The sequence below is a fragment of the Anastrepha obliqua genome, chromosome 3 (genome assembly GCF_027943255.1).
Source record: "Anastrepha obliqua isolate idAnaObli1 chromosome 3, idAnaObli1_1.0, whole genome shotgun sequence".
NCBI classification, from domain to species: domain Eukaryota; kingdom Metazoa; phylum Arthropoda; class Insecta; order Diptera; family Tephritidae; genus Anastrepha; species Anastrepha obliqua.
In genome coordinates, this window is record NC_072894.1 from 38,799,694 (window position 1) to 38,820,593 (window position 20,900).

General features: G+C 33.8%; 1 protein-coding gene across 2 annotated transcripts in view; it reads right to left on the bottom strand.

The window, feature by feature from the left end:
- The window catches only part of LOC129240570 (gamma-aminobutyric acid receptor subunit beta), a 115,412-nt gene that overhangs the window by 58,155 nt on the left and 36,357 nt on the right, over positions 1 to 20,900 (bottom strand). The window contains exons 2-3 of one of the 2 annotated variants that reach the window (XM_054876470.1): positions 11,602 to 11,699; positions 10,607 to 10,674 (exon numbers count right to left, since the gene is read on the bottom strand). In XM_054876470.1, the coding sequence (XP_054732445.1) occupies positions 10,607 to 10,674; positions 11,602 to 11,699 (166 nt within the window). Of the gene's footprint in view, positions 1 to 6,800; positions 6,869 to 10,606; positions 10,675 to 11,601; positions 11,700 to 20,900 lie in introns of both variants that reach the window. The other variant, XM_054876471.1, reaches the window with a different exon arrangement.

A 20,900-nucleotide genomic window follows, 5' to 3' on the forward strand; every position in this document is an offset into this window, starting at 1 on the left:
TTTGAACTTTTTTGAAGAAAACACAAACGGTTTGACTTTTTTAACTAATTTTTTTTTATTATCGACTTTGAGCATATACATTTAAGTATGAAATTCGATTTCTTTTGCATGACCACCGCGTGCACGTTTTACGAAGTCCAATCGTTGAACCCAATTTTCGACCACTCTTTTGCATAAATCGGTCGAAATTCCAGCAATTTTGCGTACAATATTGGCTCTGAGTTCACAAATCGTCGCCGACTTGTTACTGTAGACCAATGACTTCACATAACCCCAAAACGGGACGGCTTGTTAAATGGACCGTAAAATGGCCGTAATGCTCTTAAAGTAGCAGCAAGAGAACGATTATTTTCATAAAAAATTTGCACGATTTGCAATCGTTGCTCAAGTGTGTAGCGTTCCATGATGAAATGTATGTATACTAATGAAGTTTACAAATGACAAGCGAAAAATAAAAAATAATGCGTCATTCGCCCTCCCTATCGGAAAAAAGTTGAAGCGCACCTATTGAATAACCCTATACAAGGTGAAGTAAAAAGTACTTAAATGTTTTTCGTCAGATGTCCGAAGTATATATTGCAATTCATTACGGCTTCAAAAAGAAGTTTGTTGACAAAATTATGTTTTTTAGACATTCCAAAATAAAGACAACAACAGAGCACATTCGATACATCCTTCAGTACCACTACGACCAGGGTGTAAAGTCGGTGAAGATGGTGGAAAAATTGTGTGTTACTTATGCTCAACATAGTGGTTCTTCAAGGGGTTATCAAAATGGCATCTTCTGTGCTAATTAGGTCTGGGCTGTGTCATTCAAACACTATATCTACGCTACCACCACCACCATGGACTTCTTACAATATAGAATTCAATAGCAATGTCAACTGCAAAATCATAGAAAATGTTGGTAAAATCATGAAAAACTGAAAAGCTTCGAATTGGACCGGCACACGAGCACTAATTGCATTGCCTTGAAAATGAGGATTAGCCAGAAAAATACTACATTTAGAAGTATTTTCATAAGATTTATTTTAAAGGAACAACCGTGGGGAAGTTTTTACTTCAAATAATGTGGTATGCAGCTTCGGGCATTTTTGTTTTTTTTGTCTTTTTAGCTCAGCATTACAAGTAAAGACAAAGAGCAATGCAGAAATGACTACTTATTGGCGCTTATCGAATATTATTGTAATTCGGAGCATCTTTGAAAACTTTAGTATAGACTTTTATAATGAATTTCAAAGCACAAGCAATGGGATTAACTTTTCGGTACATGTGGGTAGGTAGAATGGTTTAAGTGCCAGTATTGCACTGCTCAAGAGTGATTAGATTGGAACACTCTCCCAGACCGGCATAAAAAGGAGCACCTAGTGACCTGGCTGATCGTCTGGCTGCTAAGCCCCGCGCGCTTATAAAGAAAATACTGAACAGTCTCCTTTTCTGAAAGCCCCCTAAAACTTCTGCATAGGGAATGAATGTTAAACCTAGCTATTCTGCATGTATGCCGATCTCCACTGATCGGTAAACACAAGGTCGAGTTTGGAAATTAAATGGCATATTATCTAATTTAGCAATTTTGTTTTTCAAACGTTTGAATAGTATATATATCTATATATTATATATAATTGGCGCGTACACCCTTTTTGGGTGTTTCGCTCCACAAATGGAGGGACCTACAATTTCAAGCCGACTCCGAACTGCTGATATTTTTATGAGGAGCTTTTTCATGGCAGAAATACACTCGGAGGTTTGCCATTGCCTGTCGAGAGGCGACCGCTATTAGAAAAATGTTTTTCTTAATTTTGGCGTTTCACCGAGAATCGAACCAACGTTCTCTCTGTGAATTCCGAATGGCAGTCACGCACTAACCCATTCGGCTACGGCGGTCACCATGAATATTACTACCCATAAGTAAGTTTTAGAATATACCAACACGGGAGTGAGTATATCATTTTTAATTTAAATCCCACTGAAAGCATTCATACTGGTAAAAAATAAAGTACAGTTCCTTCGTAAACTTTCCGTGACTTAAAAACTCAATTTGGAGGAAAATGAAAGCATTTCTAACAATGACATTTGAGTAGAAGAAACTGGTGAAGCAGTGATTCTTTTGAAAATGATTCATTGCACCTTGAAATAGCGAAGTGTACATAACTCCGTCAGCATCCGGGCTTACGTAGTAGATAGCAACCAGTTTTCGAAACAAAAAGACTAAAATTTGCCACTATATAAGCTTTCCAGCAGTTGAAAAACTTTCTGCTCCTATTACAAATACCTATTCATAAATATTCAGCAACTTCCATCGATCTCTTCTTGCCCCCCCCTATCATATAAATGGCGGGATAAAAATCCACAAATGGTCAGGATATTCGACTTTATTTTAGTTTTTTTAACATCTAACTGTGTCCGACTAATCCGTTATTATGGCAGCTTCTTCTAGCAGTGCTCGTCTGTCCGTTATTACGGCAGCTCCATCTTAAACTTAAGAATCCTCAAAACGCCGGGTAGGCCCTTCCCTTACTGCATATCCGACTGTTCGCAACATGAACTGAATTCTGATCTGTAATTAGTTTCATAATGAGCTCTAATAGCTGATCTTCCTCAAGTCGTGGTGACTTCCTTAACCAAATATAGATTTCTAAAAAGCTTTTTGCAGGAGTTTGTATTAGGAGAAATCAGTAAAAGCTCTTTGTGGTATGCAGTAAACAAAACTTTGTGAGGAATGAAATTTATGTATCCATCCGATACGTCATATGTTTGTATGCATTTTTTTTTTTGGTTTTTTGTTCTTTGTATTTCCTACTTAGTGAAAAAAAACGAAAATGTGCATGCGCCAAATTTTCTTCTGATTTAATTTCCCGATATGACTAAACACACGCACATACACATACAAATATTGAAAACACTTAAAACACACAAATTTTTAAGTAAACAAATTTAGGTTTTTTTTAATTTATTATAAATTAATATTCATAAACACTCACATATTACACAGAGTGCACTTAATTAGAAGCGGCGTATTTGGACCAGTTTTTGTTACTTTTCTTTTATTGTTTGAATTTTTATTATTCTTTTATAAATAGATGTATTTTACAACAAATATCATTTACAACAAAATTTCAAACTTTGTGCAAGTATTACACAAATTTGTCACACTTTTTTAATCAAAATTAAAAAAAATTCTGGGTAGGCAGGCTTATGGCTTATTTAATTTTGGTATAATAAGGTCCAAGCCTGAAGTGGCTCAAAATTCGAATTTAGTTTTGATAATTTTATTCTCTAGTGGCATTGCGCATTTCCTTCATATAAAGAATTTAAATGGTCACAATAACGCGTCTAATTAGGTGTACGCAACTGTACGTACTCATGTATTGTATTGAATATTTAAACATTAACATATGTAGATATATGTATGTATCAATTTATGTATACAATTATGTAAAAGAAAATACAAAAAAATCGAACGTCTTATAACTGAAAATTTGTATTTGTGGGAAATATATGAATGGTGTAATGCAAATATGAAATATTTATATAAGATGATATAGGTGTGTATGTATATGGACTTATAATAAGTTTGTATGACTTGTTTGCAGTTTTAGTTTTCGGGTTATCTATTCTTTAACACTATATGCAAATTGACTGAAGAAATCTTTACAATTGAAAATTTTAATTTTTTTCTCGAGAAAACGAATGATTCATAAAAGTAAATATATACATATATATTTTTTAATGTATTATAAAAATATAGAAAAAAATTTTTTTTAAATTTTAAAAACTTAAATTCTATCTTTCATTCTAATATTTTTTGTTTGTTAAATTTGTGCATATATTAATGATAATTTTGAAAAATATTAAAGCTTTTTAGTTGCATTCAAAATACCCACTCATCCAGCCAATATATCCATTAACAGTATATTTATCAGGGCGAGTATTCGCCAATTTTGCAGCAAAACATAAATTAATTTAAGAAAATAAAATTTGCATATAAAATGTATGATGATTATGCATTGGATGATTACGCCGAGTTTAAAAAATTGACACATAACTGCAAATTCTAAAAAAATATTTATGTATAAAATCAGTTATTTTTAAATAAGTAAATGCTTTATGCAGTTGAAGCGAATGACAAAAATAGACGTCACGAATTATATGTAAGCATGAACTAAATATATATGTATGTATGTATTACGTATGTTTTTATTAATGTGAGTGTTAAGCTGAGTCGAATTAGAGCTGATGGATAGCAGTAAGATTGAAAAGGTGTGTAGAAGGGGTATATATATGTATATTGGTATATGTGGATAGAATTGGAGAAGAAAATTTTAGAATTTATGTAGTTAGAGAAGGTCGAAAGTGGCAGCGAAGAAGAGATAGACATGAGTTAGTTGTGTGTACTGGTAAAATTCAATTCTTTGAGGCAACAACAACTATTACGCATTAAATGCAAATATTCCAAAAAAAAACAGTTCCCATATTCAAAAATGCGCAGTTTATTTATATTTGATTACAAACTCACAGCGAGTACGTGTCTTAAATCTTTCATTAGTAATATTGTTTAAGTGAATTAATGTATTATAATTAAATTTTTAGTTATTTTTTTAGTTAAGTTGGAGCTTGCTTCATAAAGCGCTAGGTTATATGTAAGAAATATATGTATAAATATATATATATTCTTTATACATATAAATACACATTTATTAAAAAAAGTTCAAACGAAGCAAATAACGGAAAATTCATTTTGTTTAATTAACACCAGTGTAATGTGCAAAGAGCCTTGAAAACCTTTGCTGCTCGTTAACGAAAATGCAAATTAAATAAACAAATGAAAAACTTAGTATAAATAAAAAAACGATCACGAAATCTTTAAAAATTGTGCATTAATAAGTCTGTAAAATCTCACTCGATCTGAGTAATTTTGAAGTAATGTGGTAGTGAATTTCTCGACGCGCGTTATGCCCTCCTGTTTATGTAGATTGAACTGAATGTACGTTGGTAAAGCTAATAGAGTTATATTTCTAATACAAGCACATATAACTCATTTCCATCTGTGAAAAGTAATCAATTGGCGCACTACGAATAGGCGAAGAGGTTTGACCAAACATCCTACAAAGGGTGTAAGCGCCAGTTCTTCCCGTTATAATAACACCAAATACTATTGCGTAACTTACTTTTTCACTTAACAAAATTGCATTTGAAAAATGTGATACCATATAAGAATCAATCCAAATACCGGTTAAGGAACTAATCATCATTGACTTGAAAGACTTTCTTTTCTACCTTTCATTTCATTACTTTCAATTGCCTATTTCGATTAATTTAGATGACTACTCGTAAAAACGGAACAATGTGAAGCTTAGCCAGTTAGAATGAATTGTTCAAAGCCCAATGAAAGAATCGACAATGAAATGATGTCGTATTTCAATTCAATCTTCAAACTGAAGTCATAAATCCTCATTACGAACGTTGATTTTTTTTTTTTTTTGGAGATTATTTATTTTCATTTTCATTCGTTCATTTTCTTAAGTTTCTATTTATTATTTGTATTTTTGCAGAAACTGCAAGAATGAAGAGGAGGAAGAGTCGGTCAGACATTTGCTCTGTCAGACATCTGGCAAGCCACTTTGTTTAGATACTTTGGTTCGTCATTCCTGTATGATACGGGTGACCGTAGATATAAAAGTATCAGCCAGAAGGGTTTGCACATAAACTAAAAGGGTTTAGTGAGGAGTATTAGGTAAACTGAATTTATGGTTTCACAATGGATCGCTAACGGCATCAATGAGTTAGTTTAAAAACCGACTCCCGCTTCTACTTACCTACTTTTATTTAATATAGCTTTTAGAAATATTTGTGTAATATTTTACAAAAGTTCATCAAATAAAAGTCGACCTTTCTATATCATGCCGCTGAAGCTAATAAATACGTGTGTAACTAGCATAAGTCTGGTATCGAACTCACAGTCGTGTCTCTTTAGACAACTGTATGTTTTTGGTCTTCAGTTCCATTTCAATCATACACTGATGACTAGTGGCTACCTCGAAGCGAAATAGCGGCTCTAATGAAAAAAGAGTAACTGGTTCTGACCGGAATATAAAGTAAAACTTTGTAAGCACTATGTACAAGAAGTCCCGTGGATACCAGACTAGAGGTTTCAGTGGTAAATAAATAGCTCCGACGTCAAAAAATATTCAGAAAGGTAGGTTAACGCTGAATTCTGTCTCCCAACAGAATAAGTTTGAACTTATTGAACACCAAGATACTGTGGCGTCCATGTTCCTCACCCCTTTTTTGGTACTGACTGATCTTCTAGCATTTGAATTTCAAACCGCTTGAAATATGATCCATTATGTATTACAAGGTTGCCATTTCCAACGTGCTCCTAACATTATATATAATTTTTTGACAACCAAATGTTGTAAAGATTTTTCTCTTCCTTTCTTCCATTGTTTTAATTTTTTCCATAAATTTGTAGTTGCTTTTAGCGTAATCAAACATTTTAAGCAGTGCACTCCCTCTAACAATTCTATTTTTACTTAAATTTTTTTTCAGCTTATGTGTTGATTTTTTTTATTTGCTTGCACGTGAGAAAACAAAATTTAAAAATGAAATTAAGAAAATAATTACAAAACCAAAAAAAGTTATGAACAAAATCAGCACTTGATTTCTCATTTGTGTCGTAATTGTATGAAAATAAAATATATTTGTATAGGTTCTTTGTTTTGTTGTTATTTCTTCGCTTTCAATATAAGTAGAAAAGTATGTATGTTTGTACGGGTATTAAGTTTATTTGCGATATGTACCATGAGAACTTCCGAAACCGAACTGATACTGAGGACATACATTGTGACGCCAACCTCCACAGGGGGACCTGGAACATACACACACACGTTTTTGTTGTAATTGTATCACATACAGTAATAAAATAGTATTTTTTTTTTTAATAGATGTCTTATATACGTCTTGATGGCATACAATAAATGGTGATTGTGGAAAAAATTGTTGTTTTATTGGACAATTTTTACATCCTTCGATGCAATTATTTTACTTTTGTGTTTAGTGACGGTGAGTTTGGGTAAGGTTTTTCTTAGCACGCTAAGGGAAGTGGGGCTTAGTATAGAAAGTGGATTAAAAAAAACTTACATCAAATCTTAAATATAATATTCTAATGTTACATTATTGCACAATCGTACTTTTCTGTTTACCAAAGCAGTGTGGGCGGGAACCCAGACAGGACGAGGCCACTTTGTAAAATTAAAAACTTTGTACAGCAATCATTGTAAATGACAAATACAGGATTTTAATAGCGAAAGCAGTTAGTATAGAGTAAGCAAATAAACTGTACTTTCAGTCGCGTTCGCTGTTTATTCTCAAATCGAAATACACGTTATCTATATATGTATATTAATATAATCCAGTGCGAAGATAATGGTCTATATTTTCATGTGCCGATGATGAGATACTTTATTCTTTCACATAAGCAATAATTAGAGACTAGAGGCTTCGCATTACCCGGCTAACTTTAACTGTAACGAAGGTGTCACGTATACGCACCCTCCTCTACTTGCTTTATATGACAACCAAGGTTTGCGTATACGCACCACACTCTGCTTGTTTACACTACAGCGAAGATGCTACGTATACGCACTACCGTCTTCTTGTGTTATAAGGCAACGAAGGTATTGCGTATACGTAGCCTCCTTTGGTTGATTTACACTAACGAAGATGTTATGTATACGCACTATCCTGTTCTTGTGTATTAAGAACAAAGCTATTGCGTATACGCACTGTCCTCTGCTTGAAATACACAACCACGAAGATGTTACGTATACGCACTGTCCTCTGCTTGCGCTATCAATCTCTTTAAAAGGCGTACGATTATATGTGTTTCCAAAAGAAATTAATGTAACTCCTACATTTTGTCTCCTACATTTGATATTCTTTCACCCGTAGACAATATAAAACAATTCAATTTGACCTACATATAGCAATGTGTCGAATGAAAACCAAATCAATCTAAATTCTCTTCTTACTTTATTGAAAACCCGTCACTTTTATTAGAAAATAACTTTACATTTGATATGTGTTTATATGTAGTTATTTCTTAATTTTTTCTACATATTTCAATACATTGAGTTTTATTAAAATACGTCACCTTCGCAGAAGCATATATGTTTTGTAATTACTGAGTTTGAAGAAAAGAAGATGATGAGATTAAGCAAATTCAACATTAAAACAAAGCACGAAAATAAGAAGACAATTTAGATTACTATAAAATTATATAGTAAAAAGTGTGAAGAAAATGTTTGAATGTATTCTCAATTTCTGAATTGTTGTGTATGTGTTAGACTGCAACTTGTGACGTATTAGGCGAGGTATGCATGGTATAAAAACATTTTTTGTTTTTGTTTTTGATTTGTGCCAATATTGTAGACGTTCAAAATTTTGGTGATTTTTTATATAACAACAATAAGTTTTGTAGTATACAAGTAGTTAGTACCGAGTGGTGGATCTTTTGTGTGTGTATTACTTTATGATATGATGAACTAGCATAACAACCGACTAAATTTGAGACTACGAATGGGTAATTATGATATGATTCCTTTGAATTTTTTCTAAAAAAAAGAAGAAAAGTATAAATAAGCAGAAAGCATTCATTTTTGTCCAAAAAAAATTCTCTGTTTTGTCACGCTTTGCTAGAAGGCGAAGCTAAGGCGCTAAAACAGCTGTAAGTAATTACTTTTTCTAAAACAAGAACTAACGAAAAACCGTTACGAATCGAATTATGATTTATTAAAGACATACGCATTCTAAGAAATGTACAAATTTTTCCACTATTTCTATGAACATATTAAATTAAATATATAACCGAGAACTGTTTTGGTCACCATAACTTTTTTCTAATTTAAGCCTTCCTTTTAAAAAGTAAAATGCATATTATAAAAAGTTCACGAATAAAAGAACAGCCGTACGAATTATTATGTCAATGCTTTTCAAATGTTGTAGGTATATATATTGACATAGCATTTCATTCTCAGAATAAGTATCGGCGCGCAACGGTGACTAACAGTAAAAGAAGGAGTTAGTAGTTACTTTTGTAAAACCTCTAAAATTTCTAACAGTGCCCACTTAATTCTTTGCAGCTAAAAATAGCTACTAATGCCTGTAGTGCTCAAATATTATTTAGTACGATGCGCACGAATGCTTATTAATTTAATCTCTGCACGCGCTTTTGAAAAGCAGCTTAATTTGATACAAATTTTTCTGCGGGAACATCAACACCCACAACACAAATTCTGGGAGACCCCAATCAAATGTCTAATAAGAGGATAACGGGTATACTTTTCACAATGCATGAATAAATATTGTTAGTATATACAGACGCACATATATATTTTGCAGATGTGTATTTGTGGGCATATAAAGGAATAGTTAAAAATTAGTTTTGAAATATCCTAGGTTTTAACTAATTTTTATATGTAATTTTTTGTGTCGAAAACGGTTTTAATATGTATTAGTCAAGTTTCACGGCAATCACTTAAAAATGAAACTTTGAGAGAGCTGCACGACTATTACTAAACTATGGCTTATTTCTTTCCTCCTCTAACTCCCTTTAGGCTTCAATCCGATATGATCAACATGCCCACCGATGTATACATTTATACATACATCCCAACTAACTATAAGTCTTTTTCGTCCCTTCAGCGTCAACTTCTCTCAACACTCTAAAAACTGATGCCGAATGGGTAAGACAGTATAACTTGGCAGACATTTTCACAACTCAATTCTCAAAATATCATTATTGCTTTGTCGTCACTAAGGTGACACTTCAGGCTTCCTGCACTTCTTGGCGGAGGAATATTTAGGCAAGGTCCCTCTTTTATTTTACCCTCATCATACTATTAGTCTATGTCCTAGTCACATTTTCCTTTAGTTTTGGTTATTTTGTTGCTTTAGTACTAAGCGGTGATACCCTGTAATAACTTCTATTACATTAAAATATTGAAACTCTTGTAGTGGTTCACACAGGAGCAATTTAGTTTTTAACTTGGCACTGCCTCAGTTTCCAACAACAACCCTTCCTATAATAATTAAAAGACACTCAAAAATCCTTTCTCAATAAAGAAATATAAAAAAGGTGTTAAATAAATCAAACCGAAGCCACAACCAAAATAAATATTGGAGCAAATGCTAGCACAATAAAACTATTTATATACGTAGGTGGAGAACGAGAGACAAACAAATGGCAATAATAGCAAATTAAAGTATTTTTTATATGCAAAGGTACAGCGCTCAAATACTCATTTATGTAATATATTTTTTTATTTTTATTTTTTTTCTGAACAAACAAACGAAATATAGAAAATTTCCACGGTAAACGAAAATTAAAAAATTCCAAAATATTTCATAATTCATAACAACTATTAGCAATTAATTCAAATAGTAAAAAAAGGGAAAGTTTTAAAAAGAAAGTGTACGAAACCAGACGCTAATAATAAGAAGGCATTACATTTAAGTCTAAATGCTGATATCAAGAAAAAACGAAAAGAAACTAATTGAAAATTTGTTTGTGTTTTTAATAAAAGGTACATTTGGGCTTATTGTGTACCATTTTAACTTCAGACAGCGAGCTGATCGATAGCACATACATGGTGACTCCAACTTCAACGGGAGGTCCTGAAACATGGATATGTTAAATCAATTAAGAATGCAAATTAAATCATAAAAATAAAATACAAAAGACTGCCGAAAGATAACTCAAAAGTAGAAGGAAAACACAAAAAAATGTTATCTAACAATTCCAAGAATTCGACGGAAAAATAAATACGAATTTTATTTTAAGTAGTTATTAGGGCAGTGTCATTATCTATTTATTTGTTTTGCTATTTTTATTTATTTGTTTTTGTTTTCTGATAAGTAACAAAAATAATTACCCATATCTATGTGATAGTTTCATGTGTGTGCAATGGCATAATTATATATGTTGTTAATTCGATAGGAAAGTAATTTAGTTGCATGTAGTATCACGCTTCATTTATGGTATGCATTTGTTAATAAGTGTTGTACTTGAATGGTTAAAAAGTTGTAAAATGAGTAGTGTTTAAACTTTTTGAAAATAACTTTTAGTAGTACGGAAGTAGTGAAAAAATGTGTTGAATATGAGTTAATGAAAAACTATATGTATAAGCTAAGTATTTTATTTAACATATAGTAGAAGTAGTTGGTAAGCATTCATTAGAAAAATTCATAATTTTATTTAAAAAATGGATTATTTGTAGTATTGGCACAGAATAATTGATATTTTTTGGGATTTAAAATAGGTTTGAAAATTTCAAACACAAGTTCATTTAGTATGTAGGCGTGTACTTATATGGTATCGGCGGACTGCTAGAATCCTCCCTAGTTTTTCAATTTTATTATTTTTTTATTAAAATGCTATATTTGACTGACTATACTTTATATGCAGAAATATCTGTATAACCTAATTTTTATGAGTTTATGATTTTGTTAATTACACTAACACCGCATTGTCGGTTATTACAAATTAGTATATTTACTCTGCATTTTTTGATATGTTGAGACTCTCGCAAACATGAAACTCACCTCCATAGTTAGGTCTTACTCTTTTGTCGTAGCTAACGCTAAATGAATCGAGAATAGCGGATATGTTAACATCACCCAACATGCTGCCTCCACCAGTCCTGTAAGAAGGAAAAAAAGTAAATAATAATGTAGTCATTAGCCATGCCAATAACCAGGCAAAGAAGACATCTGATTAAAAGAAATTAGTTCATTTAAAAAGCCATTATATAATATTATAGATTAATATAAAACACGTGTGGGTATGTTAAGAAAAAAAAACTTACATAATTAGAGATTCAAAAGGTCCAAAATGGCGGAAGGAGTACGAGAGGTTGTCTTCTACCCGCAGTTTGATGTCCAAAAGTCTTTCAGACTACCTCATTACTGTCGTATATTTTAAGCTGAAATCTATGCCGCAATAAAAGCAGCTGAGTTAACTCTTTAATTAACTCCTCTTAATACCAAGATAAACATTTTCATGGACAGTCAAGCGACTACTTAAGCAATTATGGCTCCCTGCACTTACTCGGAATGTGTTCAGCAGCGCAGTTACAAAATGAACGAACTCTGCGGAAATGGTCACTATTTACTGGATACCAGAACACAAAGAAATAGAAGGAAATGAGAAAGCCAATGGGCTCCCTAAGGCAGGAATACGCTTACCGAGATTGAGCATGCCAAACATATTCCCATCACTCTCCTTTCCGAAAACGAAACTATAACACAGCCGATAAGGGAACATTCAGCCTCGTACAAAACTGCAAAAATTATGTCAAGGAGTACGAAAACTGCAAACTGCAAAATATTGATTAGAGTACTGACAGCACACTATCTCAACCCACATCACGCAGCCAAAATGGGATTAGTTCAGAGCGATGTGTGTAACTTATGCAACGAAGCAGATTCTAGGGTACTTTGAAACACCTATTTTGCCACTGTCTTGTTCTTCTTAGAACTCGACAAATGTTCTTAGAGTTAACATATTTTTCATTCTTGAAGAATATTGCTGATAAAATGCTGAACGGCTTCTTAATACTCGTGAATACGTGCATTACTAATTACCTAAAATAATATCTTCGACCGCAAATGCATAGCTCGGCCAACACAATGGGATTTAGAAGTCTAAGTAAAATCTTTTTACAGATCAACCAGCACTACGTAATCTAATTATAGTGAATTTCAAAGAATTAATGTTGGAATTGATGGCACTCATTTCAGTCATCAGTCATAGCTCATAATCGAGCAACAATTTTTGACTATCTTTTGCAGCATTAGAGTGGGCCAAACTGAAAATGATTGATTTATTGGAAGATGACATTTTCTGATTGTTATCGGGCCACCATAGGTAGCAATTATTGTGAAAACATCTAACTGCATTACACGAGAGGTAAGTCTTGAAGTACGTTTGAAAACACTCATAATGTCGAATACTTGATATGGTATCATTCAATTAATTTCAAAAATATTCCAGCTCATATTAAAGTACCTTTGACTGCAAAAGATCATATATCATAGCCCTGGGACATGCATCATTCCGAAGGTGTAATTTTTCTTATTCATAAGGCCTCACCACTGAATGTAAGTTTGGGTTGAAATATATATGAATAAGGGAGTTCTGGAATGAAGAGGAGTTGTATACTACAGATAGCCCTTTTAGCTGTCCTTATTATAAAAATGCTTGTATATTGTATTAGAGGTCCGCAATCAGAGCTATCAGAGCCAGAGCATTTGTATCCGTAGCGTTTGTATCCGTAGCTCTGGCTCTGATAGTATTCAATGCGGTATCAGCTGGTGGAAGCAAAGGAAGAGGAAGTCCTCTTCAGCATTGAAGAGCTTCAGTGGAAAAGAACTCGGCTTCGCTTAGCGTTTCCAACTGACGCCGGTTAGCACAAGAAAGGAACGACTGACGCGCTTTCTTAAACTCGGCCAAAATCGCGTCAGCGGTCTATGATCTATCATGAAATTTCTATGGGCCTATTAGTGCATCCTATGTTCTTTTCTTACGGTTTTCGCTATAGCTGAATGCGTTGGTACATGACTTCTATTCGGAAGTGCGTAGATTCAAATCTCCGTACATGAAACACCAAAATGAAGAAAAATGTTCGTATAATAGTGGTCGCGCCTCGGCAGGCAATGGCAAATCTCCGAGTGTATTTCGCTCATGAAAAAGCTGCTCATAAAAAACCATTTAGCGTTTGTCTTAAAACTGTAGACCACTCCATTTGCGGAACTAAATACATCAAGATGCATACCACAAATAAGAGGAAGAGGATTGTTTTAGGCTCTTTTCTCATTATTTTTGTGTTATTTTTTCTAAAGCTTTGTTCTTTATTTACGATATTATGAAAATTTCTAATTCTTGGTAGGTTTCGACTTATCTTTTTAATAAAAGCACCAGCTAGTTGACACCGGAAATAGAAAGAAGTCTAATGTAGATATGCTACGCTTTTCTAATATAGCGTTGCAACCGCAGCTTACGTTGGGATTCGACCCCACTAACGTGTTAAAGTGCAAACATTACCTAAAACACTTGGCAAAGCCTGTACAAATGTCATAACCCAAACTCATTTTGCACTCATCTCTCGCAACTTGTTTGTGTTGGGCCTGCAGACATTTCAATAATAAATAAAATAATAAAAAATAATAAATGTTGGCAATAGTGTTAATTTATTTGGTTTTCTCTCTTGAATAGCAACCCTCGTATTTTGAATACTTCATTATAAGTCAAATCATAATAATATCGTTATAACTGACTTCTAGCTCATTCATAAATGTTATTTGCTGTTGCAAAATCTAAACTGAGCACAACAAAATTTCACAAAATTCTATTTTAAACTTTTAACCACAGAGAAGCTTACATAAAGGCAAAAGCAAACCAGAAATGCTTATCAGAGCAAACACTCATTTCATTTATTGCATTTTTCCAATTAAAAAGTTTTGTTTCGAGACTTTCAGTGCTGCTACACTTTCTCTTGATGCCGCGCACACGCCACTCGTATGTGTGCATAGGCAACATTTCTATGGCAAATAAAAAGTTCATTAGCGCATTACTCATACGCAGTGTTGTACGAAAAAAACAAAGAGACTTAGGAGCACGTACCTGAAAGCACTAAAGTTTTACACTTTAAACGCCAACACATTGTAACAGAAAACAAGAAAAAAACGCAGCCTCTAACGAAGTAAAAAGATTCCTTCAAATGGCAAGAATTGCAAAAAGTACACATTTGTACACAGTAATAGAAAAAGCATCAGAAGCTGCGCAATGAAACTCAGAAAACTGGCAGTAAACGTAAATGAAGATAAAAACTTTTAAATGAAATTCGGTTTCAAAAACAACAAAAGAAAAAAATCCCAAGGATATTGAGTGCATGCATGCACTTATGTGTGACTATGTATATTGGTGCGTGTGAATATGATATAATATCTTTATACTATACCATTTACTACTTATATACGAGTATTTGTATCCATATATCTATACTAAAACATATAATCTTATAGATATGATCATGGACAGATCTAGACTTCTCCGAGTAAAACAATGACAGCAGTGTCGTTACTTAAAACCAAATTTTAAGAGAGTTTGTGTTGCGGTAGAAAAGCTTTGGTTCCAGTAACAATAACATAAAAGGCAGTATGTGAAATTCAAGCCAATGCAAGCAGTCACTTTCCCAGCCTGCGCTCGTGCTCGAGGTTGAATGCTAATGCAAAGGACAACCCCCAACATAAAACACAAAAACTAAGAACTAAGAATATTCTGCAATGATTCGCGAAATTCAAAAAAAGTTTGCGACTCAAAACGCAATACCAAGCGGCAAACGAAAAGGAAATTCCAAATTAACAGCTGGCTGTAAATGAGCAGATCTTTTGTCGTCACAGCAGCAAAGAAATTTCTTGCCCGCAATCTCTACCCACCATCTTCTACTAGCGCCAATGTTGTGCTGGTCGTTTTCAGTGAGAAAAACAATTGAAATCATAATAGCGTTAGCAAAACACAATCGCTAAAATATTGCGAAACCATACGAAGTGCAACCTTCTTTTAATTACCGAATGCGACCTATGACTTTGCTAGGTGGCGGCGAAAGCTTTGTGTGTTCCCCTTGCAGCTTTTCCATACCAAAACATATCGCGCATGTGTGAGTGAGCTGTATTTTGCAAAAATGTGCTCTCACTTATAAACATTTCTGGTTGCAAGAGTAAGGAAAGAGAATGATGCTAAATTGAAAGAGACCTTTTCAACTAAGCGCTCGTCTTCTCGTTCGCAATATGTTCCTACGAATGCTTATATGGAGATAGTAAAAATATTTTTGTGCAAAAATGTCTACTCTCTTGCCTTTTCTATCCTTTCATGAATACACGCCCAGTTCAGTTAGTTCAACTGAGTTCAGTTACATACTCGTATAATGAAATCAGTTTATTTCCCCCGCGAGCCTTCGGGCTTTTTCAAAAGCCTATACCTGGCATTGCAAAATATTTACATCTACCAATATGCTTATACATTTATACATACATACAAGCACTTTCATACGCGGCTTGGCAAATACGTGCACATAGAAAACCTGCACACATTCACATAGACAAAGTATATCAATGCAGGTTGCATTAAACATTTTATTAAATATCTAGGCCAGCGCTAAAGCAATATAAAGTACGTACATATAGAGCAAACTTAGCAGCTCTATCTCAGAATATACGAATGTTGTATTCGAAACTTCAGCTTTTCCTATAAGTAATTTATCCTTATTCATATGGGAAAGAAAATAATTTTAGGTTCCCGTCTTAGCATCCAAACAGCCGCAGAATATCGTGAAACCATTCATATGGGAAATTTCCTCTCTAATATTGAATACTTTGTTGGATGTCTGGCATGCCACACCACCTGATGGAAAATATTCATCGTCAGCATTCATCAAAAATAAGCCAAAAAGTTGTGTTAACATACTTCAATGAAGAAATGCTTTGTGCATAAGCACATTACCAGCTGCATTCACCACTAAAGCAATAAAATGCTTATTTGTATGGCCGAGACGAACGTGCTCTGATATTTTTACGCTTACATTGGTCGATCCAATCGGCCCAAATTTGTATATCCGCCCACACTTAAGTCAACGGGAAACATATATTAATTTGATGAGAGAAGTTGTTTTAGGCACGTCGGCCTGCCCGTGTTCCCAGCAACCCGAGCAAAAATTTGTAGATTTCAATAAAACTTGGTGCCCTTTACTTATGTAACGAAACTTTGCAAATTAATATCTTTGTTGCAAACGAAGCAAAATTACTCATATTTAGCACAAATGATAAAAACATAAATGCGATGCACGCAAAGTTTAAAAGAATAGGCCATGCTACCGCATTTTTACGTAAATCTCTATGACGGCTTAATAAAACGCGACTAAACTTATATAGGATTATTCAATAGGTGCGCTTCAACTTTTTTCCGATAGGGAGGGCGAACGACGCAATATTTTTTATTTTTCGCTTGTCATTTGTAAACTTCATTAGTATACATTTCATCATGGAACGCTACACACTTGAGCAGCGATTGCAAATCGTGCAAATTTTTTATGAAAATAATCGTTCTGTTGCTGCTACTTTAAGAGCATTACGGCCATTTTACGGTCCATTTAACAAGCCGTCCCGTTTTGGGGTTATCTGAAGTCATTGGTCTACAGTAACAAGCCGGCGACGATTTGTAAGCTCAGAGCCAATATTGAATGCGAAATTGCTGGAATTTCGGCCGATTTATGCAAAAGAGTGGTCGAAAATTGGGTTCAACGATTGGACTTCGTAAAACGTGCACGCGGTAGTCATGCAAAAGAAATTGAATTTCATACTTAAATGTATATGTTCAAACTTGATAATAAAAAAAAAATTACTTAAAAAAGTCAAACCGTTTGTGTTTTATTCAAAAAAGTTCAAAAGTTGAAGCGCTCTTACTGAAAAACCCTATAGTTTGTTCATGGCCCACCTCACCCGTGCAAAAACAATAACTACTTAAGTGTTTTGCGGCCTCGATAGTCTAGCGTAAGTGCACTAGCTTGTCATACCCCAAGTTGTGGGTTCGAATTCCATGTAAAGCACGATCCTCGCGCTTTTCCAAATTTACCTACTTTCCCTGTTTCTAAAAAAAAAAAACAAAAAACCAAATCGCATTCCTCAAACGCAAAAACTTATTCCATCCATTCTTACTACCGCACAATAGTCACCGCTTTATTTGCATTGTGGTTCCTAGAACAAGCAAAAAGCAAAAGAACACACACAGTTACACATTGCGCCAGCAAGAGGAAGCGGGCGACCGCGGTAATAGCACCGCACATCAACTTTAGCGAAGTCCTCAACCATCTTTGCGATCCTTCTGCCAGAAAAATGTGAAACACAGATGGCATTCCAAGCAGTAAGAAGACGTTGTTTCTAAGTTTAGAGTGTAAGAAATCAAATAGGTTAACGAAACCAACGCAAGACAAATCTTCTCGAGGCCCTATGCTCTCCTTTCTCTTTTTCGACATAGTTTCCTTTTAGGCTTATACGCTTCATCACACGCTATTCTACTTTTGGGATTATTCTATTTTCTAGGATTTGTCCTAGTTTGAAAAATAGCCATTCGTTTTTGCAACCACCTCCCCGTTTGAATAAAATGTTTTTCCCGCCAGCTATTTCTTTCAATATGGAAACAAGTACTAGTTCCCAGCCTGGAGAATAGAGGAAGATATGAGACGAGTTGGAACTGTATTTCCATTAGTTTTGCAACCTCAACTACTGAGGCGTGAGTTGGGGCATTCTCATTATGGATAAAGAAATAGACCGAACTGGCTGAAACTTGGAATGTGTTTTTTCAAGAGATACTATTAAGTAAAAATAACCTCAATACATGCCAGTAGTGACATCTCTCTGCCTTTGCACGAAAATTTCAAAAGACCGTCGTAGATTTTAATAAGATCGGTCATAAGGCGCTCTTACTTTTAATAAGCTAAGACGAAATCTTCGTCTCTTCGTTTGATATCAAAATTATAACTCCCATTGTCTGAGTTTGATTTCGAAATTTTACAGCCATTTACTCGAGTACGGGTGCATATGCAAAGTTCGGTCGGTACTGAGTCTGACACTTGTCTACATGTTTGATTACATTTTTTACCAGCTCTGGGGAGCAAAATTAATTAAAATTTTGGGAAATGCTATTTTCCTAGGCCCATTATTTTTGTAGTAGGTTTTAAATGAATAAACAGATAATTTTCAGATTGTCTATTTAACATCCGAAAGATTTTATGACAAGTGATCCAGATATGTATTTTAGTTGTTGGCGTAAATTTTTCTAAAAATTGGTTCATTTCTAGGATGGAGTATAATAAGGAGCAAACTGGAAAAATTTAAATGGAGAAAAATTAATAACTTTGCCAAAAAACATTTATTTATAAAACTCGACGTCTTTAAAATTTTTGTTTTTATTTATTTTTTTTTTGTACTTTGTACTAATAAATTGCAAACAATTAAAATACGTGTGTTTTTCTTTTGTTTACGTATGTGATTTTATCTTAAAAAAATGAACCGAAAATATGTCAGCTTAAAAAACTTTATACCGAAATATTCAACATTTAAAAAATCTCAAAATTATAAAACTTTTCTCAAATTTTTGCAGTTTGCTTCTTATAACATTCAAGCTAAAGCCAATTTTTAGAAAACTTGACAGCGATGTCCAAATTCTTGCATCAGTGGATATGGAATGCTCATCTGTCAAAAGAGATGACATCGGACTTTGACAGCTGTCACAACAAAACACTTTTAACACTTTTTTTCAAAAGCCCGCCATTTTGTTATTTTTCAAAAAAAAATTATCACACCTGCCAGAATGACAAGTTTACAGAATAACATTCAGTTTGACTTTTTCCTTTCAGATGTCCTGAAGAGCCAAAATCTTATTGACAACCACCTATCTTTTTCTAAAGACGCTTGCTTTGGCGCCATCCTACTACAAAAAATATGTAAAAAAATGCTTTTGTATACCATTTGATGTCAATACTATAAAATCAAAACGATAGCATTTTATTTTCTTAAAAAAAAATTCCTAAAAAATATCTATAAAAAACAAGTATTTGACCAGACTAAAACCTTAAACAAAAACTTCAAGGAAAATTGGCGTGAATCGAATTCTTTGTTTCTCTTTGTTTTCTGTAATGGTTTATGTACGATTTCAGAGCAACTTTTAAGATCAAAAAAGAATCAAACTTATTTTTTGCGCGTACCGTTGAAATGAACCGTATTTTCACATTAGCTGCAGAAATGAAGACACGAATGAGCACTGGTAGATGCACATTCATTCTACATAGATTTTAACGACATGAGCCGCAAAAAGATATTATGCACTCTTGGCTAAGCGCAAGATGTTTTTATTTTCAAATGCTCTCTTTCAAAAAATCACTTATTGATGGTAGAACTGCTCTTTGATAACATCGCAAGGTTCTAACAACACTGAATATAAAATATATATAGTGCATGTACGAGTATATCACTCTGATCTGAACGGCGCAAAATATAACCTTCAAACCATTAATATTTGGCTACAGAGTTAGTAGTTGTTGCCAGTTACAACTGATTGCAGTACTAACTCTATTTGTGGCGTTCAAGAAATATTTCTAACATACAAAATTATTTATCGACGTTGCTTGGCCCTTTATAATTTTTATTTTTGTATAGATCCCTTGCTTTCTCTTGGTTCAAAAATTGAAACCCGCGTTACTCACATATTAACTGTAATGCCTATATCTATATCTTTTCGCTATTGCTCAGCCAATAGTAGTAGTATTCACTTCATTTTCAAGAAAATTCAATATAATAAATGTTGCCCACATGGAGTTGCTGGTTTCAACGGCCGATGCTAAAAGAATAAGTGTCTTATCATCAATAAATAAGGCCAATTGGTAGCCTGCTCTCAGTACTTTATTAGCATCAGACACTGAGCAATTTGGCTAAGGAGCAAGCACTCTTCTAGAGTGACATCGGACCAGTAAATTCTGCCAATACGGTCCCTAGTCCTAGCTGGCCAAGAAAGAACGAAATCCGCTTTCATACTGGCACAACTCGATGCATCAATAAAATGTTCAGCAAAATGAGTTCAGAAGCATTAAGTTCTTTTCTGTAGAAACTAAAAAGTTAAGGAAACGTAAATATATTCAGAACTTCTTATGCAAAAACTTTGAACTTCAAAAAAAACATGAGAATTGCTTCGGACAAATTAGACATAGGACTAGAGATATAATCACTGCGCTTAGCAAGAACTACCGATTTTATGGAATTTAACCTGATCTAACCTATCTATGTTCAAACTA